Source organism: Thermobia domestica, chromosome 11 (assembly GCF_964235325.1).
Source record: "Thermobia domestica chromosome 11, izTheDome1.hap1.1, whole genome shotgun sequence".
Taxonomy (NCBI): Eukaryota; Metazoa; Arthropoda; class Insecta; order Zygentoma; family Lepismatidae; genus Thermobia; species Thermobia domestica.
The window spans coordinates 21,842,947-21,866,125 of record NC_137464.1 but is presented as its reverse complement, the minus strand read 5'-3'; the positions used below and the strand labels follow the sequence as shown (position 1 = coordinate 21,866,125).

The following is a 23,179-nucleotide window of genomic DNA, read 5'->3' as shown; positions in this document are numbered from 1 at the left end:
ATTCTCACGAGTTTATATTTGTTTTCAGCAAGGTCTCTGCATACCATTGTAGTGTAGTTTATTATTATTACCAAATTTTGTCTTCATGCGACCAGTTCTTAATAATTATTTTGCGTTTGTTCGATATTTAGGCTAACTTAATGCCTCTTTGTTAAAACATTTATCAGTTAAATAACTGACCGTCAGCCCGGCCACAAAACTACGTTTTTGGACGAACAGTGTATTTCTTTTCTTTAATTTTTATTCATGCAACGAAATTATTATTTTACTCATAGAAAAGAACAGCTATTTTTCTTTTGGTGAGAACTTCAATTCTTTCCTTGTCTGCAAGTGTTCTTCAGTCGTTCTTATCGCTTCTCACGGTGGAACAAAGAACTACTTGTTTTTCAATACAACGCTTATTCGTCTGGACAAAGTGCTTCGTAGCAGCCAACTCGTTTTTTTCTTTACCTAAAAATAGTTACCAACTTATAGTTTTCATTACCATGACTGTTCTATATATATTTTCTTCATAACATTTATTAAGATTGGGAATATTTTTGGATACGAAGTTGATATTGTGTGTGAACGAATTTTCGTCGATTGTCATGTTTCCACATACTCATATTACGTCATCCTCCCTACCGTGAGAACAGTGTTCGTGGCTCGCAGGAGTCGTAGGTGAAATGACTCATTCACACAATACCAACGTTCGCTCCTTTCCACTGAACTGTTTTGCGTATAAAAATCTGATAGTCATGGAAAGAATCTACTAGTTCAGACTGCAACAATTTTTTTTAACTATTACTTCCAAATTTCATTCCCACGGGACCGAAGCAAATGTTGCCAGTGTTCTCCATTATACCGTCGTTATATTTGCATTGTGTATGAATGCAGAAAACTTTAACCTTTCTTTATTTTTTCGTATAATGCACTACCAACCCTAAGCATAGCGAACGGGTTGTTCCCAAGCGTCAGTAGAAGTGAGGAGTCAACGGAAGTCTTCATAGCTAGGAAGAACGAAAAAAAATACATCGTTTCTTCGGAGTCAAGAAGTTTCATAATGGACTAGTGCTTCCAGTATCTCCCCATTCCCCTTGTCATAATTACGCAGTGAAAGTCTCATCTCAGTGCGAATAGTAAATTTATAGTGCAAGTGATATCAATACGAGGGCTATGTTTCTAGTGTTCTTATATAGTGTGCGCATACCTATCATACAGCATTAAGTGTTTTATTTTTCATTATTTCGTCTATTTGATTGCACCAGTGCAACTTCTCCCGCTTGAGCATTTAGCTCTGTAAAGTGAAAATTTTGTGTTTTGTTGATATATATATTTCAACATTGTCAGTCTGCGCCTGAAGAAGGTATGAGCCTGGACCAGAATTGTTATTAGCTGTTTTCTTAGGGAGTTCTTCGGGAGCCAGCACCCAAGGGAAACGGTAAGTAGCATAACCATAAGAAAAATCGTAATTTAGTATACATATATAAAGTTACTACTTTCAAATACACCGAGAACCCTTTCGACTTTTTTTTAAAAGTAATTGTTAAGAAACCGTTTTAAAAACTAAGAGTTACGAATGTTGAGAGAAGAACACTATTTAGTATTTATTTGCAGCAGTTGGTTACAATTAACATACGAAAAGCCTACTTTATTTAGTATGAAGCTAATTAGTGATCAATTAATAACGGGGTCTTTCTTGTTTCAAGTGTGTTGCTATTGTGCTTGTCTACATCTGGAGCCATTTACAAGCTACTGTTCGTTTCATTAATTTTCAGGTCGGTGTTCTGATCTGAGAAGTTTATTTTGTGGTGATGTGAATGCCTTATTGACTTTGTAATTTCTCGTTTGTATCCGTGAAGTAAAATGTCAACTTCCAGTTCAGAGAGTACATCAGGTATGGTTTTATGGTCATTGAAAGAGACTATATTTAGAACGTGTTGTGTCATGCTGTTCTTCGTAATAATACTCTCCACCTCGTCCGATTGGAAACATTTGTCAACAGTACATCCAGCCTTCAAAGACAAATATAAAGATTTTATTATTGTGAAAACAAACTCGCTAAAACACATGAAGTTTGACTCCTCTGGAACCTTTCACGAGCACAATGAGGTGGTGGTGGACGTATCATACGGACTATCTCTTCTAATAGCCAAAGATAAAATACTATTGATGAGACTTATCAAACCTTGCACACTTAAGGCAACCAGGAAGTAGAGAGAGAGAGACGAAAAAAAAAAAAAAAAGACAAAACATCCCTTTCAGTCAATACTGTAAAACGCTGAATTAATGAAATGGCCTTGAATTTAAAAGATCGGGTACTTGTAAATAAATTTTTTACACTTCACTGTAGTGATTCCACCGACATCTGTGTTGTCATTTATAGTTCACTGTCCGTTCGTAAATGAAAGTGGAAGAAACATTGATTTCAGAAAGTTTCGAGACATCATCCAAAGATTCTTTTTTTTTTTTTTTCCTGCTATCAGAAATTCTTTATTGAAAATTGTTTGTCTTGGGACAGAGTTGTAAGAGTACGTACTGATGTAAGCCCAACAATGTTAGGCTCGGGGTCTGGATTTATAAAGCTGGCAAAGGACAAAACTCCTACAACTGCACTGCTTAATTTACAAGCAAGTCTTAGCTGCAACAACGTTACAAAACTTTAAGCAGGCATTATCATTGGCTATTAAAGTTGTTAATTTTGTGAAGTGCTCTGATAACCCGTTTGAGGTTTTGTGTGACGACCTCAATGCTGAACATGAACTACTTTTCCATACCGAAGCTCCTTGGTTATCAAAAGGTAATATGTTAAGTAGGCTGTATGAGCGTAAGTCCGATATGGAAATATTTCTAAGTGTAGGAAAAGATGAACTTCATATATATTTTTTTTTTATACTAATGAAATATTTGTATTTTTTCTTTCATATCTTGCTGGATTTTCGAATATTAAATCATCTCAATCTCAAAAACAGGAACATATTACTTGCTTATGGCGCGATAAGAGGTCTCATGGAAAAGATCCTATTATGGAAACACCGTCTGAAAGCTTCTGCGTCCAACTTTTCATCCTTTCCTTGATTAAATGAACTTCTTGACAATAAAGAGTGTGATTTAACCATGTGGAAAAACAATATAGACTCTCACAAACTCAGCTTATGATTAATTCCAGTGATATTTTCCTGATTTGTGAAGAATGGCAGTGAAAGTTAGCAAGAACACCTTTCACTATTGACGTGAATATACTTCCACATGAAAGTCAGGAGGATGTAACCGAAGTACGATCCAAATGCCAAAGAACTGCTTCAGTTAATGTCTTTGGAAGAATTTTGAGTGTTTTCTGCCTGTTTACCCAAGAGTAGCGAAAAAAGTCTACAAGTTTTTTTTTTTTTTTTTTTTTAAATAATAATCAGTTCTCGACAATTTCCCTCTATGAATCAGGATTTTGGACGCTGACCACAATAAAAATCAAAGTATCGCAAACGACTGAAAGCGGAAAGTGATCTCAAGTGTGCTTTGCCGAACATATCACCGAATATCAAGAGACAAGTTTTGAACTCATTATATACACTGAGAGAGTTTTGTACCCATTTTTGATAATTTTGTTAATAAATAAATAAATAATTTGTACAATTATTTAGTTTTAATAAAGTAGAAATCTTGAATAGGAATAGGAAAGACAAAATCTCACACATGCAGCCCTCTGAAGTTTGTTATACACCCGTGTGCACCAACGAAGTTTAAACGAGCATTCACTGAAACGCGTTCAACATTAAACTTTCAACGTGTTTCAGAACTTTTGCTGCACCATTGAAAGTCGAAGTTCTGTACATCTCGTTTAAGTAAACTTCGGTCAATTTGTAAAATCGACTGGTTGATTGTAGTCTTTTTGTCGCTAATCTTAGTTTAACAAAGTAACAAATGAAGAAAGCATACCGCGTGCGTGTCTTTCCGACTTTCGAGATTGTGTGCATAGAGTTGTGAGTAGTCTAATTTCAGTGATCGTAATTGTGATGGAAAAAATAATGAAACTAGGAGCAAAAATCTTTTTTTCCGAACACGAGAAATGTATTGCAATTTCATTAGTGGAAAAATAGAGACATTATTGAATGTAAACAAATTACTTGGATCAATGAAGTCTAAAACCCCCAAATTCGGCCGTTCAAGCTAAAACCAAGTTTATCCACCATTTGACCAAGACTTAACCTTGAATGCTGCTGGTGCAACAGACATTTTCACCGAGCTTGATTATGACCCTCGTTCAACAGTTGAACTTCGTTGGTGCACACGGCCAAAACTGTAACTGATCATTACAAGCTGTGTTTTATTCATACTTTCAAGTTTTATTTTTGGCATAGCTTGCGCCCTCTCTAGCTTTTTACGATCCCTACGTTGGGAACCACTGAACTGTAGATTAACATTTAGTGTTAGCTTCTGGTAAATGTCAAAAATACTATATTTTTTTAAATGTCAACTGTCACTTTGGTTTTATTTTGCTACAACTGCCGGCCTTTGCTCATTGCTCACGAATGTCTATTCAGAATGCAAAGGTGAAATGAGATAAAAGGTTCTAAAGTAAAGGGAATAAACCGCCTGAAAATATACTATAGTGCTGCCAAAATTTCTTCAGCCGTGGCAAAAATGCGAACTAAAGCTCACACCCTCCCACACCCACGCGTTGAGCCAATAAGGGTTCAGCTGTTGCTAAGCGAGAGTGTCTTAGCGAAAGGGAGTGGAATTCCTTCTGCTGATTGCAGCGCTAGGAACGGAAGACTAGGTGTCAAGTCAATGTAGTATATCTATAGCATATATTTTTATTGGGTTTTGAAAGCAAATCCAACGAAAACAATTTTGTTCGTGCAATTATTTGCCCCAAAAGGATGATCACACTTCTAATACAAGAAGCCAATATTTTACCCTTAACTACACTGGTGAAAATAAGTCTCAGACATATCCAGTGGATCTGACAAACCCCGAAGGTTTCTTTCGCAAATATTACTTTTTTAAAATTCTGGGCTATATCAGTATTCTTTATTTCTCTAGTATTAGGAAGTTACTAATTTATGTGAATTCGCTGGACGATTCAACGCAATTCTGCTTAGAAGTTATTAGTGAAAATACGTCATATCTTTTTATATACATCGCCACTTACGTATTTCTTCAAGACAAGATTCATCACTAATGGTTGAGTGACCACTTCAATTAATCTTCACTTAGATCGCTTTCAATTTCTTCATCTGTTACGTCTTGAAACCATTTTCAAGACTGAGCAATCCGTTTTGATATTTATTCCTTGTCTTGATGTTTTCACGTAAATCGCACTCCTACACATATACCCAATAGATATTTGTACTGTCATATAACTTAATCTTAATTTGAAAATAGGCTAACTAGAGAACGTAACGCTTTCTCTAAGGTCAGAAGCATATGTCATGTCATTTCGAGTTTTATGTATAAAACAAAAATTATAAAAAGCGAATATATAGATAAATTGAGTTTACGTTATCGACGTTCGATGAAAAAATACCAACTTTACATACTCTACTGTGGTATCTCAGACCCCCAGTAACTCACTACAAAAAGTTACAACACTTGTTTTCCTCCCTATTAGTACAATGTTATAGTGTTCGCGGCGAGTCATGAAGCTTGACCTAGATCCACCAATTTCACCACCCAATAGAACGCGAGGGTGTGTTCCGGCCGTCAACCCCCACCCATCAAATTTTGTCAGTGTCTTCTCTCGAGCTACACAGAAGACATCTCTCTAGAGCACAGTGTTGTCGGATTGGCGCCAAGTTCCGTTTTGTGAATTGTTTTTTCTTGCGTTATGTTTTCGTTGTTACTATTCGTGTTATTGTTACTGTTTTAGAATAATTGTTACAGTGGTTATTGTTGTGCAGTGTTATTATTGGTAAATTTTAAATGCTTTTTTTAAATACTCATTTACTATGTCTTCAAAGTTTGGAAACATTGTTGGTGAATTTCAGCTGTTTGACGTTTCCCCAAGTGTACGCTCGGGAAGCGGCTCCACGAACTGTACCGAAGTTTTCCGATATGTCGGAGCTCAAGCAAAGTATTTCTATGATTGGTTTAGAGCAAAAGCTTCATGACACGGCGCGAGTACTATAGTTCCATCAAATTATGAGGGTAGACAAACTAGTGCCATCTATTGAGTACCTTTAAATTTAGAGAAACATTTGACGGTTGGGGTCTCTGATACCCCATCAGAGTAGCTACACAGGTTAGTGTTTTTAATCAAAATCCTACCTTACACTAAGATTTTGTTTAGAAATAATGCACCCCATAGCAACCATTCGTAATTGTAAGTGTCCTGGTGTTTCTACAAATATTCGCCATCCCAAAAATGTAATTAATTATGCGATGACTTCTAAAAGACTTCCCCGAAAAAGTGAGTCTAATGTCATTTATAATACGTACTTCACTAACTACACAACAGAATAATATCAAGTAATTATGTTTTCTCTCATATTGTCACAATATGACAGCTCTTTTATTTCACAATTATTGACGTTCTTATTCTTTGTTTCCCTAACATGATTTCATTCACATTGTTACGCACACAGAAAGGTTATTTCGAATTATGAACTAATTTATCTGTTTTTCTGTTACTGAGAAATGATTTTAATTATGCATTTTATAAAACTGTATTTTATCAAAATACAACAGGGTATCAAAAGAAAAAACGAATACAAAGATACTGGTGTTCCAAAATGTACATACAGAGAAAAATTATATAAAATATGGACATATATATATAAAAAAGAATATCCATATCCTATGAAGAGTACCAACCTGAGAGATATGTTGGAAGACCGTGTTGAGCTATAAATATGTTTCTTATATATATATAATTATAATAATAATAATATAATAATGTCCAAACAAACACGACGGGGGACTCATTAAGAGATTTTACACTCAGTTTTTGACTTTACAAAAAAGGAAATACTCAGTTTACACACCTTAGAGAGACTGTTTCCAGGAAACTGTCCTTTATTCACCGTAAGACTGATCCTAATCAGAAAAAGAAATAACATGGAGTTGAATAGCTTAAAAAAGTATTAGTTATAATAGTACTTTCATCCTATATTAAAATCAAGCATTTTTCCACGATACTAAACCACAGCGTCAGAAAGGTGTAGAAACAGCGAAACAAAAAACTTTATTTTCAATACCTTTCAAAGTTCCATGTGTTAGTGTCATATGTTTGTCATAACATGAGTAATCTTTCAGAAAAGGCAGAGGAAATAAAGGAAAGGAAATGAAAAGTAAAGAAACAATAATCATGGACGAATCCCCTTTATAATGACCCCAGAAATATTTCACTATCATGGACGTGAGTCTATTTAGGTGGACTTCAATTCATTGCCTTACTTAGTGTTAATTTTATTTCCACACTTTCCTCTTTTCTTTGACGTCTTGTCCTCTATTACTTCTGGAAGATAGCACAATTATGAGCCGAAACATCAAACCCTGGAAGGCATTAAAGCAGTGGCGCCTCCTTGAATTTTACAAAAGGGACGTCACATCGGTACAAATTAAAATGCTGCTGCTTTAAGGTAGTGATATCTAATGTTTTGATTCTTGCATTAAATTCTATTCTTTCCTTCGCTTGATCGCATACTTCTATTTAACAGTTAAAATCAAGAATTGTATGCATATTTTCTCTTTCGTTTTTCTCGGTGAAGAACATGGCTACACTGAAATAGTAGCCATCATTTTTCAGTATTGATAGAGATTCAAAAGCGTGTCTCATGTCTTCTCAGATTTATTATTAGAATCAAGATAGGAACTCTTATTTATAGATTCAGTGCAAGTTTCTTCGTAGTTGTAGGCATGAGGAATATTAGCTACTCCATCAGAAAAAAAAAAAAAAAAAAAAAAACCTAATAAAAGAATGTAACTTTTACAGGATCAATAAGGTATTCTGTGTTCAAATAGTGTTAATCTTTTCAACGAAAAGCGCGTCTTCAGATGTGAGAAGACGACGTTCAATCGAAAAGAGAGAGTCTAATAGCATATAACAACAACTACTACTATTGTGCTGCCAAAATGTCTTGAGCCGTGGCAAAAATGCGAACTAAAGCTCACACCCTCACACACCCACGCGTTGAGCCAATAAGGGTTCAGCTGTTGCTAAGCGAGAGAAAGCAAGTGGAAATCCTTCAGCCGATAGCAGCGCTTGCAACGAAAGACTAGGGATCAAGTCAATGTGGTATATTTATAGTCCTACTACTACTACTACTAATAATAATAAAGGTTTCTCTGTACTCGCGGGCGTACATCTAGAGAAGCGATCTTTAAGCTCTATGGTTTGCCATATAGTGTGAATTTTTTGAACTTTTGATCAACGTAGCAGACATGTCCCACTAAAGGGGTTAATACTGCTATATTGAATGGTGTGCAATCTTCTTTCCTGCAACAGACTTCTGACACACAACGCAGTCTCCTGCAGATCCTGAGAAAGTTGCATTCTGAAGCTTGGTTTAATGTACGTAATAGTGACTACGAATAGCAAGCATTTGGGTAACTACTTTCGATCAAACCCTGCACTTCGTCCTTTGTTCCACTCATAAGGAATGCATTTTTTTGAATGAAAATTTATTCCTACTTAAATAAACCTGAAAATCGTTTCCTCGATTTGTTTTGCATAAACTTATCTAAACGTTTCATCCACCCGATATTACAGGTATCCTACATCAAAATTTTGTCCATATTGTTCTGGCTCTTCAAAAATTCTTTAAACAATGTGTGGTCTTCAAATGATTGTTCAAAATGTTAAGCAGTTGTGTAATTAGTAAGTGCCTTAAAAACGCCAGGATTGCTTAATTTTTTGCTTGCGTCATGTCCTTGTTGAGCTAGCTCGGATTCTCAATACTTTTATTGTACCATTCAAAGGATAAGAAAAAGGTGATTAAATCTATCGATTATGATTACACGCTATTGCCAAATGTTCCCTGTGCAGGAAATCGAGAGTTAAAGACTCTGTATTAGTATTACGAATCTATGATTGGTTGTTCTCTACACGTATACAAGAATAAATTTTGTTTAAAGGATACATTTTTCCTCACTTGTGATTAAGAAGACACGTCACTGATTAGATTGTAGAGCCGCGCCTGGATAAGAGTGTTTACTTCCTTATACTGAAGTAGTGTACATTATCAAAAAAGTTTACCGACAGATATTCTTGCATTACGGTCGATAATATACTAAACTTTTGAAGAATATTATTACACAGATCAGGTGTTTTTTTCTTCTTTCTTTTACATTAGGATCAATCTTACGATGAACAAGGGTACAGTTGTACACCCAACTCTAAACTTCAGTCTTTTTTTTTTTTCATACTACTAATAAAGTTTTCAGTCTTACTTTTTTCTTAAGGACTGTATTTTTTTTTTTCTGCTCTCATATATATATAAAAATCAATTACCCAGTCACAAACACACAAGACTACCATCCACATCAACACTTTTTTTAAGTATCAGTCACATTATGGGACAAGCACAGAGCGCACAGTACAACTAGGCACTGGGCTTCGTTACAGAAACATAACATTAATACTGACAACTGGAAATGCACAAATAATTATCAGTGCGTATTATGTCCGGTCCTTGTTTGGCACGCATAGTATATATATAATTTATATTTATATGTATATAAAAGGCAGAAGAAAAGGTACTTATGTAGTATTAGAAGCAGAAACAAACACAAAAAGCTGACAATTATACACAGAAAATGATCGTATTGATGTCGATACTCGTCTTGAATCTTTATGTAGACACAGATACAAAGAGTAGTAGTATAAACACATCACAAGGAAACTTAACTGGCCTAAATTATGTACTTTATAGAAAAAAATATATATACTACTGTGTAGTGTTCTGAAGCGTACACCGTTTACCTATTACTTGAATTTCAAGGAAGTCTACAACTGAAGTAGTGCAGACAAGTGACATTCATACCAGCAATATTCTTCATCTTTAGTTGAAATTATGAATTTTTAGTTTTCATTTCCCTTATCTAGTCTCCACTGTTAATGGCAATTTATTCCTATTATACCAATGTACATAAATTATATTATGTTTGCAATGCTTCAGTTGATTCCTAATTACAGTTATCACACAAAACCTCGAACCTGTAGGTTCGAGGAAATTTAAATTGATGTAATAAATTCAAGGCACCCAAAGGTTTATTTGCGCAATAAGACTGATGCCGATTAAATGAAAATGAGAAAGTTATGAAAAATGTAAATTGGTCTCAAATTAGGATAACTTAATAACTAGAGAGATATTAGAATAAAAAGTGAACCATTTCCTATTATTAGTGAATATCAAGACTACTTCCGATGTTCATATTGAACGATTATGGTACCCCTAATTTTACTGATTTAAAATCTGCAATGTTCATCTTAATGCCGATGGAAAGTACTTAAATATAACTGGACTTAAAGTGGTTGCCATATTACATTCTACTTTTTTTTTTTTATGTTTAGGATCATCTTAGAACCTTTTATACATTTCTTGATTTTCAGATCCTGTTTCACGCGTCAGTTCTATGCGAGACGAAATTACCACATTGTATTTATCATCATATATATACCACTCTAATTGAAGACAAATTATCAACTATATATTTACTAACAGCTTCTGTGCTCGACGAAACTTAAACTGAGCTTTTCTTCAATTTTTACAATTACTCTTATAAACTCTTCTAGACAAGTCAAAATTTACCCCCTGTCCCACGATGTTTTGAGAAATAAGCATTTCTAACCCTACGATAAACTGTTAAAAATCAGAACCTGAATACGAAGTATAATGGAACAATTACTCAGAATAAGTTCAGCACTCCGCGATTATTTTATCAATAGACGCACCCACTAAAACGTCTGCTTTTCTCCACGTCTAAGGACGATCGTGAAATATGCGTTTACTGTAAGTGTAATTACAACTTAAGAATAAAAACACATGTATATGTTCCTGTCATTACATTAGAACATATGGAGTATTCGAAGTTCTGTGTGCGTATACAGACCATGTATAATACGCAAACTGTGATAATTCCTGCTTCCAACAGCACATAACTACCTCTTGTTTTGCCTAATAATAATAATATATAAAAATATATAAAAACCCAAGACCCAATATTAGACTAGTACAGGAGTATGAAAGGTTTACGATTCCTCAACAGCAACCGGAGCATTTACAGATGATATGTCTTTAGAAGCTACATCACATTTTGCGTCTGAAGATTTTTCCTCTTTTCCTTCCCCGATATCTTTTGTTTCGATTTTTTTAATGTCCCCTGCTTCCACCTTATCTTCCATAGAAGCGTCGTTAGTTTCGCCGTTCGTAGCCTCCGACATTTGAACGTCATTCGACTTCTCTTCATCACCAACAGATCCATTAACGTGGTTTGTCTGGCAATTAGTGGTTTGTTCGTTTGTGTGATTGACTGCGGGTTTTTCAGTCTTATCATTGGAAAGATCAGCCATTTCAACATCATTTGTTTCGCTTTCAGTCTTTTTGTCAGCACTGGAATTCTCCGCAGCTGCCTCAGTCTCTTGATTCGGTTCGGGAACTTTATCGTTTGTTTCAGGAACCGTGGAGCTATCACTAGTTTCTTTCGGTTTCTCTTCCTCTGCAGGAAGCTCTTCACTCTTCTTCTCAGGAACAGGCTCTTCATTCTTCTTCTCAGGAACTGGAACAGAGTTTTCTGCGACTTCTTCCTTATTGGATTCTTCAGTCTTAGTTTCGGCAGGGGTTTCAGTTTTCCCCTCCTCAGCAGTCTTTTTGTCACTTTTTGTCTCAGGGGTAATTTCCTCCGATTTTGGAGCTTCATTTTCAGTCTCCTTAGTACTGACCTCCTCAGATTTTTCTTCTTTCATTTCTGCATCTACTACTTGATCATTATTGACAGAACTAGATTCTTCCGCGGCGGAAGGTTTAGAGTCTTCTACAACAGGCTTAGATTCGGATTTCTTTTCAGTCGATTCAGATTGGTCAGGAGTTTCCTCAGGAACATTATTAGATGCAGGTTTTTCAGGCTCTTTTTCCTTTACTGGCTCTTCAGTGGGTTTATCCTCTTTCGCATCTACTGCCATCTCCTTGGTGGCCTCTTTAACTTCTTTCTCCTCTGTAACCTTATCAGTAGACTTAGCATCTTCACTAACACTATTTTCGGCTGGCAAATTTTCTTTTTCTTTACTCAACTCTGGTATACTTTCTGACTTCTTAGATTCTGCTTCTGATTTTGTGTCTGAATTCTCAGTAGGTTGAGATTTAGTTTCTTCGGATTTCTGAGCTTGTGACACCTCTTCTTTCGCGTTACTGGGTTCTACCTTTTCTTTAGCCTCTGCTTTATCATTTACGGCTTCCTTTTCAACATTATTGACGGGCGTTTCAGCATTGGACTCTTTAACACTATCAGCATCTACTGTTTTCTTCTCTTCACTGACCTCTTTCGAATTTTCAACAGTTTTTTCTGGAATTTGATCTGATTTTTTTTCGTTGTCATTTTCAGACTTTTCAGTCTTTTCGGGTACAGCAGATTCAGTCTTTTCTTCAGTCTTATCATTCACCGCGGGTTTAGTCTCATTTTTAACTTCCTCTGTCGAAGGCTCTGCGGCCTTTTCGGGAGTGTTCGCATCGGCCATTTCCACATCAGTCTCTTTGGGGTTTTCTTTCGCAGCCTCAGGCTCTGAAACAGGCTTCGCGGATTCAGGCTTTTCGTTTATTTCATTAACCGTGGATTCTTCCTTCTCTGTAGGACTTACCTCTACCTTTTTCTTTTTTGTGGGGATTTCAAAGACTATCTCTGCGAAGGAGTGAATTACTTCGAACTTAGCTGTGTCGTCTTCTGACAGAGGAGCGTTGCCTTCGCGAACGACGAGAATAGATTTCATACCTGCCTCGGACGCAGCTCTGGCCTCTGTAAGGATAAGAATCAAAATCAATAATAATAATAATAATAATAATTAGGGGCACGAGTTTTTCGCACTAAGAATTTGAAAATTTCACGTTTCATTTTTCATTTTTCACGTTTTGTCGCGTTTTCCAAATAAAGTTTCGCATTTTGTAGCTTTTGTGGAAAAGAATTCCCTGACAATTTTGCAATTGTTCCTTTTATTCATAGATCACCATAAAAATAAACCATTAATTACCTAAAACCAAAATACACTGAATATTTCACTTGACAATGTCAATTTCATTTATGGAAAATTATATTTTTTCAAATCAAACTGAGAAAAATCAAAAACTAAACTTACTATGACTAGGAAAGTTTTGCTGAAAACACACACGCACAAGTTACATTTAAGTATTAAACATAAGCACGTTACATGTTTCCACATTTTTCTCCTCCATTGTTGTAAGTTTGTCACTTATCAGTCCATACTTAAAAAAAAAAGTCTCCCACAGTTGACATTGCTTGTTGGAAGCCACACATATGTAAATGCATTTACAACAAACTTCAAACAATCATCACTTCGGAACTCCCCATCCAGCTGCGATGGTGATAGCTAACGGGCAACATGTTCCCTATAGTCGTATCCTAATCACCCAAAATGCACAGTTCATGCCACGTTCTACCGTTGTCAGCGGAAAACTAGCGTTTTTCAAGTAATGAGAAGGTATTTAAAATTTCGCGTTATATCGCATATTGTGAGAAATTTCGTACAAAACTGCAGATTTCGCGTTTTATCGTGCAACGGAATCCAATGAAAATTACTTAATTCTGACGCATTTCGTTTTATCGCGCATTGCGAAAAACTCGTGCCTCTAATAATAATCTACCAATTGCACATAGAGGCTATTATAGATGTTTGACATTACATAATTTTATTAAATTAGTTGTTGCGTTCAAACCTTCTGCCTACTGTATACTATACAGATACTTATCAATTTAATGGGCAACTTACTACATTAATATGGGGTTGTTGAACCATCTTTCACCCTTAGTACAGTTCTGATGTGACATGGAATAGACTCACTTGTGGAATATTACACATTCCACGTGCAGTGCATCATCCAGTTCCGAGAGAGGATGAAGCTGGATTCGTATATCCGAAACAGATCAATTATGTTCAGGTCCGAGGAATAGGCGGGACAGGGGAAATGTTCAACTCAATCCAGATATTCCTCAAAACCACACCGCAAGTGTTCCAGCTGTGTGAATAGGCGCATCATCATCCTGGAATGTGACCTCATTGCCCGGAAATATCTGGCCGTAACATGCACATGGTCCTCTGAAGTTGCGACATAATCACGGGTAATGGGACCGGTAAGCGTCAGTACAGGATCCACTGCAAATCAGGATATTGAGGTTAACAGCATCACAGAGCCATCGCCATGCTTCATGGTTGGACTGACACTGCCGATCATTCTTTGGGCGTCCGCCACACAAACATGGCCCGTAATTTAAAATAAGGTGAACGTGACTCAACCGACCATATCACACATTTCCAATCATCAGCGGTCCATGCTGTATGTTTACTGCACCATTGGCGTCGTGCTAAAGCGTTACGGCTCCTCATTAGAGGCTTCACCCGTGCAACTCGACCCCGTATGTGCATTCATGTAACTCGTCTCAGATTGTGATTGTTGACGCAGGCTCAGTGATGATCTGCTTTAATTTTCGACTAGACATATCACTGAGCTTTCCTTTTTCGACCACTATTCCTCTTCGCCGATGTGGTTTTTACCGTGAGTTCTTCTAGGCCGTCATCAGCTTGGAACTATCCCTCGCGACACTCCAACAATTTGGTCTCTTTGAAAATCAGAGAAATCACCCAAACTACGTATAGTCACCGTCTGCTTAGTCCTCTACCAATAATCCAGCGCTGTGATCGCCGATCGACTTGCCAATCTAAATATGAGACGTATTTCCAACTCTAGGAGTTTTCATTAAATTGATAAGTATCTATAGATTAAAATTATGTTTAATTAAATATCTCTAATTCTTTTGTTTGTCCTAATTATATACAGCGAAACATGCTTATGTTCGGTATTATTATTATTATCATCTACTTTCCAACAATTACATTGAAATAAAACCGTTTACGTTGCAAGTAAATCGTCACAATAGCTCTAAATTGCAAATTGCCTGCATGCTAGCGGCATCTATTGGCATCAAGCGACATCTATTAGCTTTACTGTGTAGTATTAGGAATTACCGTTAAACAGACTGAAGTTTCTGTAATATAATAAAATTTTAACATATTATTCGTTAAATTGACGATCGAGTGAATTTTAGTTAACGAGAAACTAGTAGTGGAGCCACTATCAAATGGGCAACAGTTATTACTGATTATTCGTAACAGAAGCTAGAAGCTATTACTAACACGTACTCGGGCAAAATTATTAATGGAAAATGGATCAGCCTAAAATCCAATCTTCAGAAGATAGCAAGTAAATTTCTTAATTTATGAGCATTCAAACTAAAAGAGAAAGAAAGCGTGGTCACTTCCTTGACATCTGTTTTACTAAACGTACATTTGAAACTTTTGTAGGAGAATATGAAGTATAGAATTATAGGAACGATTGGAGTTTAATACGGAGGTTACATGAGACGTCGGCCTACACTTTTAAGGTGGAATCAGAACCACTGTAAGGCGTGCAAATGCCAAAGCCCTCCCACTGTGAATCAAATCAGAGACCCCGTGCATTTACGACGAACAAGCCAGCCATTAGAGTAGCAGTGAGAGCTCTATAGAATTAATTTCATTCCGCAATTACCAAGCAGACGGTTCATACATGCAGTTCCCATTTGTAGTATAAAAACCTGTCAGTCTGTGTGCAGAATTATTTCCTAATACAGTGGTACAATCAAGACTATAGGAGTCACTAGCATGCAGACAATTTGAAGACTTAAAATTGTCACAATTTCAACTTAAAAACTAGACGACAATTATATTTAAATTTGGGCATTAATATTCATGTAAATTTCTACAGCAATATATTGTAACGATTTAATTGCAATCTAACTGTATTCCAAAATGAAATGAAATTTTTGAGTTTTACGTCCCACGGATACGAGGGCCAGGCTAAAGGAGATTATGAGAAATGCATTAAATAGTAGAATGAAGAAAGTGGGAGGAAACAGGAGAATCCCGAGGAAACCCACGCACACGGTGTTTGTCCACAAAGTTCACTTGGCGGGAGCAGGGTTTGAACCCGGGACCCCATGTACCAGAGGTGAACGCTCTACCACTGAGCCACCGCGGACCCTGTATTATTTCCAATCTGAAACTGGACATTCATGATGATAAACATGCTGTGCGGTTTGTTATTAGGACAAAGAAACTACGCACATCAATAATAACAATAACAAAAAAGCTATCCATTGGTGTTTCGACAAATTGATCCCTCATATTAAATACATATTGAATGCTCCTAGCAGGATATGTTAAATTACAATTTATTAAAAAAAAAAAAAAAAACTGATGCATTTTGAATACTATTTTAAAAAGTGGTGGTTTAGATGTACTTTGTTTATTGGTTCTTATTTTCCTCAGCGGGCATTTGAAATCTTTCTTAGATAAATTTACTCACACGCATATCGAATCAGTTTATGAAAACATTTTGCTCCGTAGGTGCAAAAGTTTCTCAATATTACACCCCTTGCACTCACACAGCAAGATTCTGCTATCTTTCTCAACAGAAAGACTCTCGCATGAAGATCGATTTACTATGGAGAATCTTGCTATTTAGATGCAAGACTTGTAAAATTGAGAAACCTTTGCGCCTGAAGAGTAAGAGGTTTTCGTAAAGTGATTCGATACACGTCAATAAATTTACCTACTGATAAAGATTTCAAAACACGTGATTTATCTGCTCAGGAAAATAAGAATCAATAAACAAGGTAGATCCAAGCTATCATTTTTAAAAATACTAAATTACCTTTATTTCGTATTCATTTAGGTATCTACAAGATGAAATTTAGATTTCTGGGCTTTCGGCATTTATGACCATTTAGCCCGTCACGTACGAGGAATAACGTCCCTCAGCGAGCACATTATTCGGGGAAAGCAAAGAAAGAAAGGACTGGGGAAGGAAGAAAGGAAGCGGCCTGAGACCTTTAACTTAGGCACAACCCCGGCATTTGCCTGGTAGGAATGAGGAAAACCCAGGAAAACCGCATTCAGGACGGCTGGCCTGAAAAAGCTTTTATACTTTTTCGACCGAGTATCCCCACCGGGAAAGCTCGCACCGAAGTGAAACTTAGAATAGGACCCTTAACGACTTACAGCATTACAGCATCATCTCTATAGACGTAGTCTGTCTACAAAATGTTTTAAGATGATAATATTACAAATCATTTGCTCCTCATGAAAAATTAAACTTGTAACACATGATAGTTAAAAATCCCATGTCGACGTGGTTGAATTTTACTAGCCTTATCTATCAAGATGTACTCCACTTCTTTAGAATAATAAAATATACACAATTAACTTTAATAACCACATTTGTATTATTAATTATGCCAAAGCAAACAGTGAAGTATACTTACTGCTACAAAATCTACAAGGACTTGGGAACTGCGATGGAAGTGCATATGTAATTTAATTCAAAACAAATGTGGTTACCTTTATTAATGTTTATTTTGTTAATTAAAAAAAACTTTATTCGAATGACGCAGTAATCAAGACAGTAGTCTGAAATGACCTCGAACTCGAACAACATTTGAAAGGTAGTCGCACCTCTACTGATGTCTATACATCACTATTTCTAAGTAATGTTCATGGGATGTTTCAGATATTCGAAACTGAACTAGACTTATCAAATTTCACCAATTAGTACTTTATGAGTTTAAATTGAGCAGATGTGGAACTGAGGCAGCGCAAAGCATGACAAAAAAGCGAAGTTTGAAACTAGCAACATGAGTTTTGAAGATGCTCTTCGCAATGGAAAACAGTAATTCATGAGTTGAAACGTATGACCGAAGATAAAGGAAAATTTATCTAGAATTAACGCGTTACGTTGAGATTTTATTAAATTCTGTTTAGGCAAAAAACTAGACGCTGACCCGTTAAGAAACATGTTAGCTCCCTTTCCATAAACACAGCATTATTATAGTAACGGTTTGTAGCATACCAAAAATATTACGGCTAGCTCTCGTCAATCGGAAAGATCAAATCACTTTACAGGGCAACGCTAGAACACGGTATTGATTTTTCTAGCTCCGGAACTACGTATAACTACTTCCTCAAAATTAACAAAATCGAACACAAATTTCGGTAGTATCATTGCTCTCATCAGTCACATTATCTAGTGTCTGATGCAGGCAATATTGTATTTCTGAAACTAACACAGATTAGTAATAATAAGGGTTTGCTTTGGTAAGATATTTTTATTGACGCTATAACGCATGATACAAGAATGACTAGAGCTTTTCCTCTAACAATTTTCTTTCGAATTAAAAAAAAAAAAAATCATCTGGTGAAAATTGCTTTTAAATGTGAGGGTGCTATGAAAATTACTTCCCAGGATTTCAAAACTGCAGACTTTTACGCCAAAAACATAACTGATCTTATTTGACGTTGGACACAGCGTGTTCAACTTAATAGTTCTTATTTTGACTAAAAATGTTAAGTGATACATTTTATTTCTAGTTTTATGGGTTAAATGGTGGAAACTTTCAAGATAACACAATAGTTTTAATTTTGTTCATAAAAGCAATATTTACGTGAGTATATAGTACGATAAGCCTTTAAAAACAATAATGATCCGAATTAGTGGATCTAGCAGTTATACCAGAGAAGAGAAACTGAAAACCCCGACAGGGCCGCGGTGGCTCAGTGGAAGATCGATCACTTCTGGTGTATGGGGTCCCGGGTTCAAACCCTGCTCCCGCCAAGTGAACTTGGTGGACAAACCGTGTGCGTGGGTTTCCTGGGTCCTCCCGTTTCCTCCCACTTTTTCATTCACTTCTCATTATCACCGTAGCCTAACCGGCATAATCGTAAGACGTGAAACTCAAAAATTTCATTTTTCATTTTGAGAACCCCGACTCTTCGGTATAAATATGATGTAATTATACATTTTAAAAAAATAAAATAATAAATGAAAGTAGTTCGTTTACTCGCAAAGGTGGAAATGGAAACTAGTACTCAATATACTCAATAAAAGAATGTAATTTATCTACTTCGGGAAGTGCGGCGGCAAGTATATAGTACCGGGATACATTCAAACATTCTTCTTGCCGGAGTATGAGGAAGTCTACGCACCATGAAATAAGCGCTCCAACATAGATGTTTATGAACATCTACACTTACATCTTTTGAAAAACTAAGCTTTATTCATTGACACACATGCAGGCTGTTAGAACGATTTGGAAAGCATCCGGCAACACTACGACCGAGATTTAAATACAGTGGAGTCTCGTTAATTCGAACAGAAGCCCATTCCTCTTGAAAACTGTATTGAAAATAGTACAAAATCGTGGATAAATTGAACTTTTGAACCTGTTTTGGATAATTCGAAGTAAATACAGTTGAAATTTTTTAATGTTGGACAGATGTAAAGAGAAATAGTTTTAACGTGTTTTCAGTTATCCAGATGCAGCCATAGGGAAGAGTAATACAAAAGATAAATAGAAAATCTGTGTAATGATGAAGATGGTGAGTTGGGGAAGAAGTAAAATAGAGAACGTGTGCCAATCTCTTGATTCATTGGTTCAAAATTCAAGATGAATTATTGATAAAGTCAACTAAATGTTATTAATATCGTATTCCACGCAATACATGAAATTCAAGATTTATTGACCGTACAAAAACAATCACATTTAAGCAAATGAGGTTTACGACTTCTTAACAGTGAGAACAGAATATTCGAATTGTTACTGGTGTTTAATTGTTTGGGCTATTCAATGTATGTTATAGTGTTGTACGTAAATATATTTTCCATTGTACACGTACTCGTCGTTTGTTAGTTGGCGGTATTCGATCACGCAAATAATAAGCTGCTTTAAAGGTAAAGTCTATGTTTTTGATGCACAGTACTTTTGTTTGTTTGTTGTTATATATGTGAAAATGAATGTTGTTGGATAGTTCGAATTTTGGATAATTCGAAGTTTTTTACTGTCTCCTTGGACTTCGAATTAAAAAGAGTCCACTGTATTAAGTATCCGGGACCATGATGCACGAAGTGGGAAAAAAAAAAATCGAAATTCGAACCTGAATCTCCGAGTTACCGTGTCGATGTGTTAACCATTATACCACCCAGTCTACTCCCTCAACAACCATACATCCTATCAGTCAATGACTATATGCTACCACAACTCCTGTTGTGCTTGGTGAATCCAATTTGTACATTACAGAACATCTAACGATTGAACTGTATGATATATTAACAACTGTTAGATGAGTTCCGTAGAGGACAGCACAATGGTTAACGCATATGAGCGGCAGAACGGTCCACCAGGATTCGAATTCCGGTTTAGTCATGCATTTTTCCACTATGTAACATTGAATTCGCATCCAAAGAGGAATTGATGTATCAAAATGATCTGAAATATGAGTGGTAAAATTCCAGCGGCGATATCCATGCACTCAGATGCAACGCAATTTACTGCTCTCAAATTGCTGATAACTGCATCGGACATCCTGGAGTTTCTACCGGGCAGGCTTCACGATTCTCAAGACAGACTGGTCTCAGTCGTTATCAGGTGCATCCTAATAGGATTTTGTATGTGTCCCAGGTAAGATTATATATAGTTTCTATATACAAATAGGACTCAAAATTTTCGATAGTTTGGAATATTTACTTGCGTACATCAATCTCTTTATGCTTATTGTCGAAACTATACTATTCAACAGACTGCAACTATTCTCCCTCGAGTTACGACTCACGAGCAACTGATTACAGCACAGACTACTTTTGTTGGATAACACGGTCAGTAATTTGCTTCCATTGATATTTTTTTTTAAGACAAGCCCATTAACTTTTAATTCAAATGAATCCCCAGTTACCTCATGACTATTTCAATATAGAAAATTATATGCACAACTGATATGAAACCTGGAACCACGTAAGCTAGTAACAAATATACAAGAACATACTCTTAAAGACATAAACCAATACTTAGAAAAACATTACCTTTAGGAACGTCTGTAAGGAAAAGAAACTCTTCAGTCTTTTGTTTTATCTTCTCGGCGATCTTTTTATAGCTTTGGGCTTCCCATTTCAAGCCAACAGTTGTATCGAAGTGACCTGAAAAATACTGAAAGAAGAAAAAGTGTTAGTTCATATTTTGTACACTATTACCAACATTATGGAAGCAAATTTACACCAATGCAGTACATCCTTGAGTGAAACTAACGTAGTATTAAAATGCAGTTTCTATCAGTTTCTTTCTTTGCTTCACAATTTTCAAAAATGAAATGAAGTTTGACGTCCAACAGTTATATGCCAGTTAAGCTAAAGGAAATCGTGATGATGATGATGAATGAAATGGCCGAAATGAAGAAATTGGGAGGAAACGGGAGAACAGCGAAAAAACACAAAGCTCACTTGACGTCACAAGTTTCAAGTGTAATACAAAATAATTATTAGAACTTGGATTCCACACCGGTCTAGTACTTAGAAAGTATTATGAAAAAGTGAGTGGTAATTTGTCACTGCGCGATTTGATCAAATGTATATTTTATTATGTAACAAGTTATTTTATCACGCAAGAACGAACAAACTTGTTCACAAATCACTTAGTTTTACACAAACTTTTTAAGCACTGGACCACCATAAACTCCCAAGTTCGATACTGTCTTGTTTTTTTAATATCTTCAACATAATATAAATTCTCTTACAAACATTTCATAAAAACTAAATTCTTGGTTTCTTTACTTGCGCAGATTTGTACGAATACAAAGCCAACCAAGAGCGATAAAACTGTCGTACAAAAAGATACGTTTAGTAAAACACACTAACAACGTTTACTAATTAATGCTTAAACACACTACAAAATCATGATGGAGCACAGAAAAATTAACTAGAAAATAAGAATTCTGAATATTATACCACAAAATACCAATCCGGAAAAGTTCAATTTTGTATAGTAGTAGTAGTTTGCATAGGAGTACATAAACTCCCTAGAGTACAACCTCCAAAAAGCTAAGTCGTTCAACTAGCCCATGAGTGGTCATCACATCGGCTTCCAATATTATGTAAGGTTTCGGACTCGGAGCTCGCTACCTTTTAATCAAAATACACTTGCAATTATTCCTCACAATGAAGTCTGTAATGGAAGGAAGGGATTTATAACATTTATTAACTTGAAATACGCTTCACTGCGTAGATAGTGTAGTTTATACGAGTTCATTGGCAACATCCATTTTCAAACGCGAGCATATGAGAAGAGAAACTACGAAAAAAACAGCGTATCGGTAAAGAATAGTGTGCCTCAAAAGAATAAACTAATTACAATGTTAAAAAAAACTCCTATGGAGAAGGAAACTTAACTAGAGATCCAGAGAAACATGAGAAGTCCCAGATTCAAGAAATGTTTTGAAATTTTGGTCGTTTATCTTTTACGAGTGAAAACTGTCATATAATGTGGACGAAACTGATTTGTTTGGCGACTTTTACCAAAATAAATATTTGTTCACCGTGCTGAAGCTAGTGCTCCTGGATGAAAACTGGCTAAGGACAGAACACTGCTCGAACGCGAGTGGTACGCATAAACTGGACTTGTTACTGATTGGCACAGGAAAAATCCTAGAATTAAAAATAAATCATCTTGTCGTATTCAAAAACCAAAGCGGAGTGTGATTTACTGTTTTTATTTGTATATTAAGTGAAAAAAAAAAAAAAAAAAATCTAAAAGACCAACTGTCGCAAAAAGCTCTTAATTTCGGACAATTTCCAACGGCATCCTGATGGCTATGATTTAAAATCTGGAACTGGCATTGTGGGTGTGCTTTTCTTGCCCCTAAAACTTACTTCACTTTTACAGCCTATGGACCAAAATGACAATCAAAATGCACTGCTAAGCAAACTACTATACAAAGTTTTATCTTCAGACGAGAGTGTGGTTCAGTATTACCAACCTAAACACTCGTGCCTCATGGGAAAACTTATAGCCTCATCTTCCATTGCTAGAAGCTTGTAAAAATTCAAAGGTGAAACCTCAGGGCAGGATAAAACCTTAAATATGGGCAACCAAATAACCACAGACTCGGAATTGAGTCAAG

The 23,179-nt window shown here is 36.0% G+C and overlaps 1 protein-coding gene across 1 annotated transcript in view; it reads right to left on the bottom strand.

The window, feature by feature from the left end:
* Positions 1-6,847: 6,847 nt before the first annotated feature.
* The window catches only part of LOC145663976 (uncharacterized), a 37,236-nt gene continuing 20,904 nt past the window's right edge, over positions 6,848-23,179 (bottom strand). The window contains exons 5-6 of the mRNA XM_081730233.1: positions 21,090-21,213; positions 6,848-12,924 (exon numbers count right to left, since the gene is read on the bottom strand). Of these exons, the coding sequence (XP_081586359.1) occupies positions 11,168-12,924; positions 21,090-21,213 (1,881 nt within the window). The 3' untranslated portion in view covers positions 6,848-11,167. The remainder of the gene's footprint in view (positions 12,925-21,089; positions 21,214-23,179) is intronic.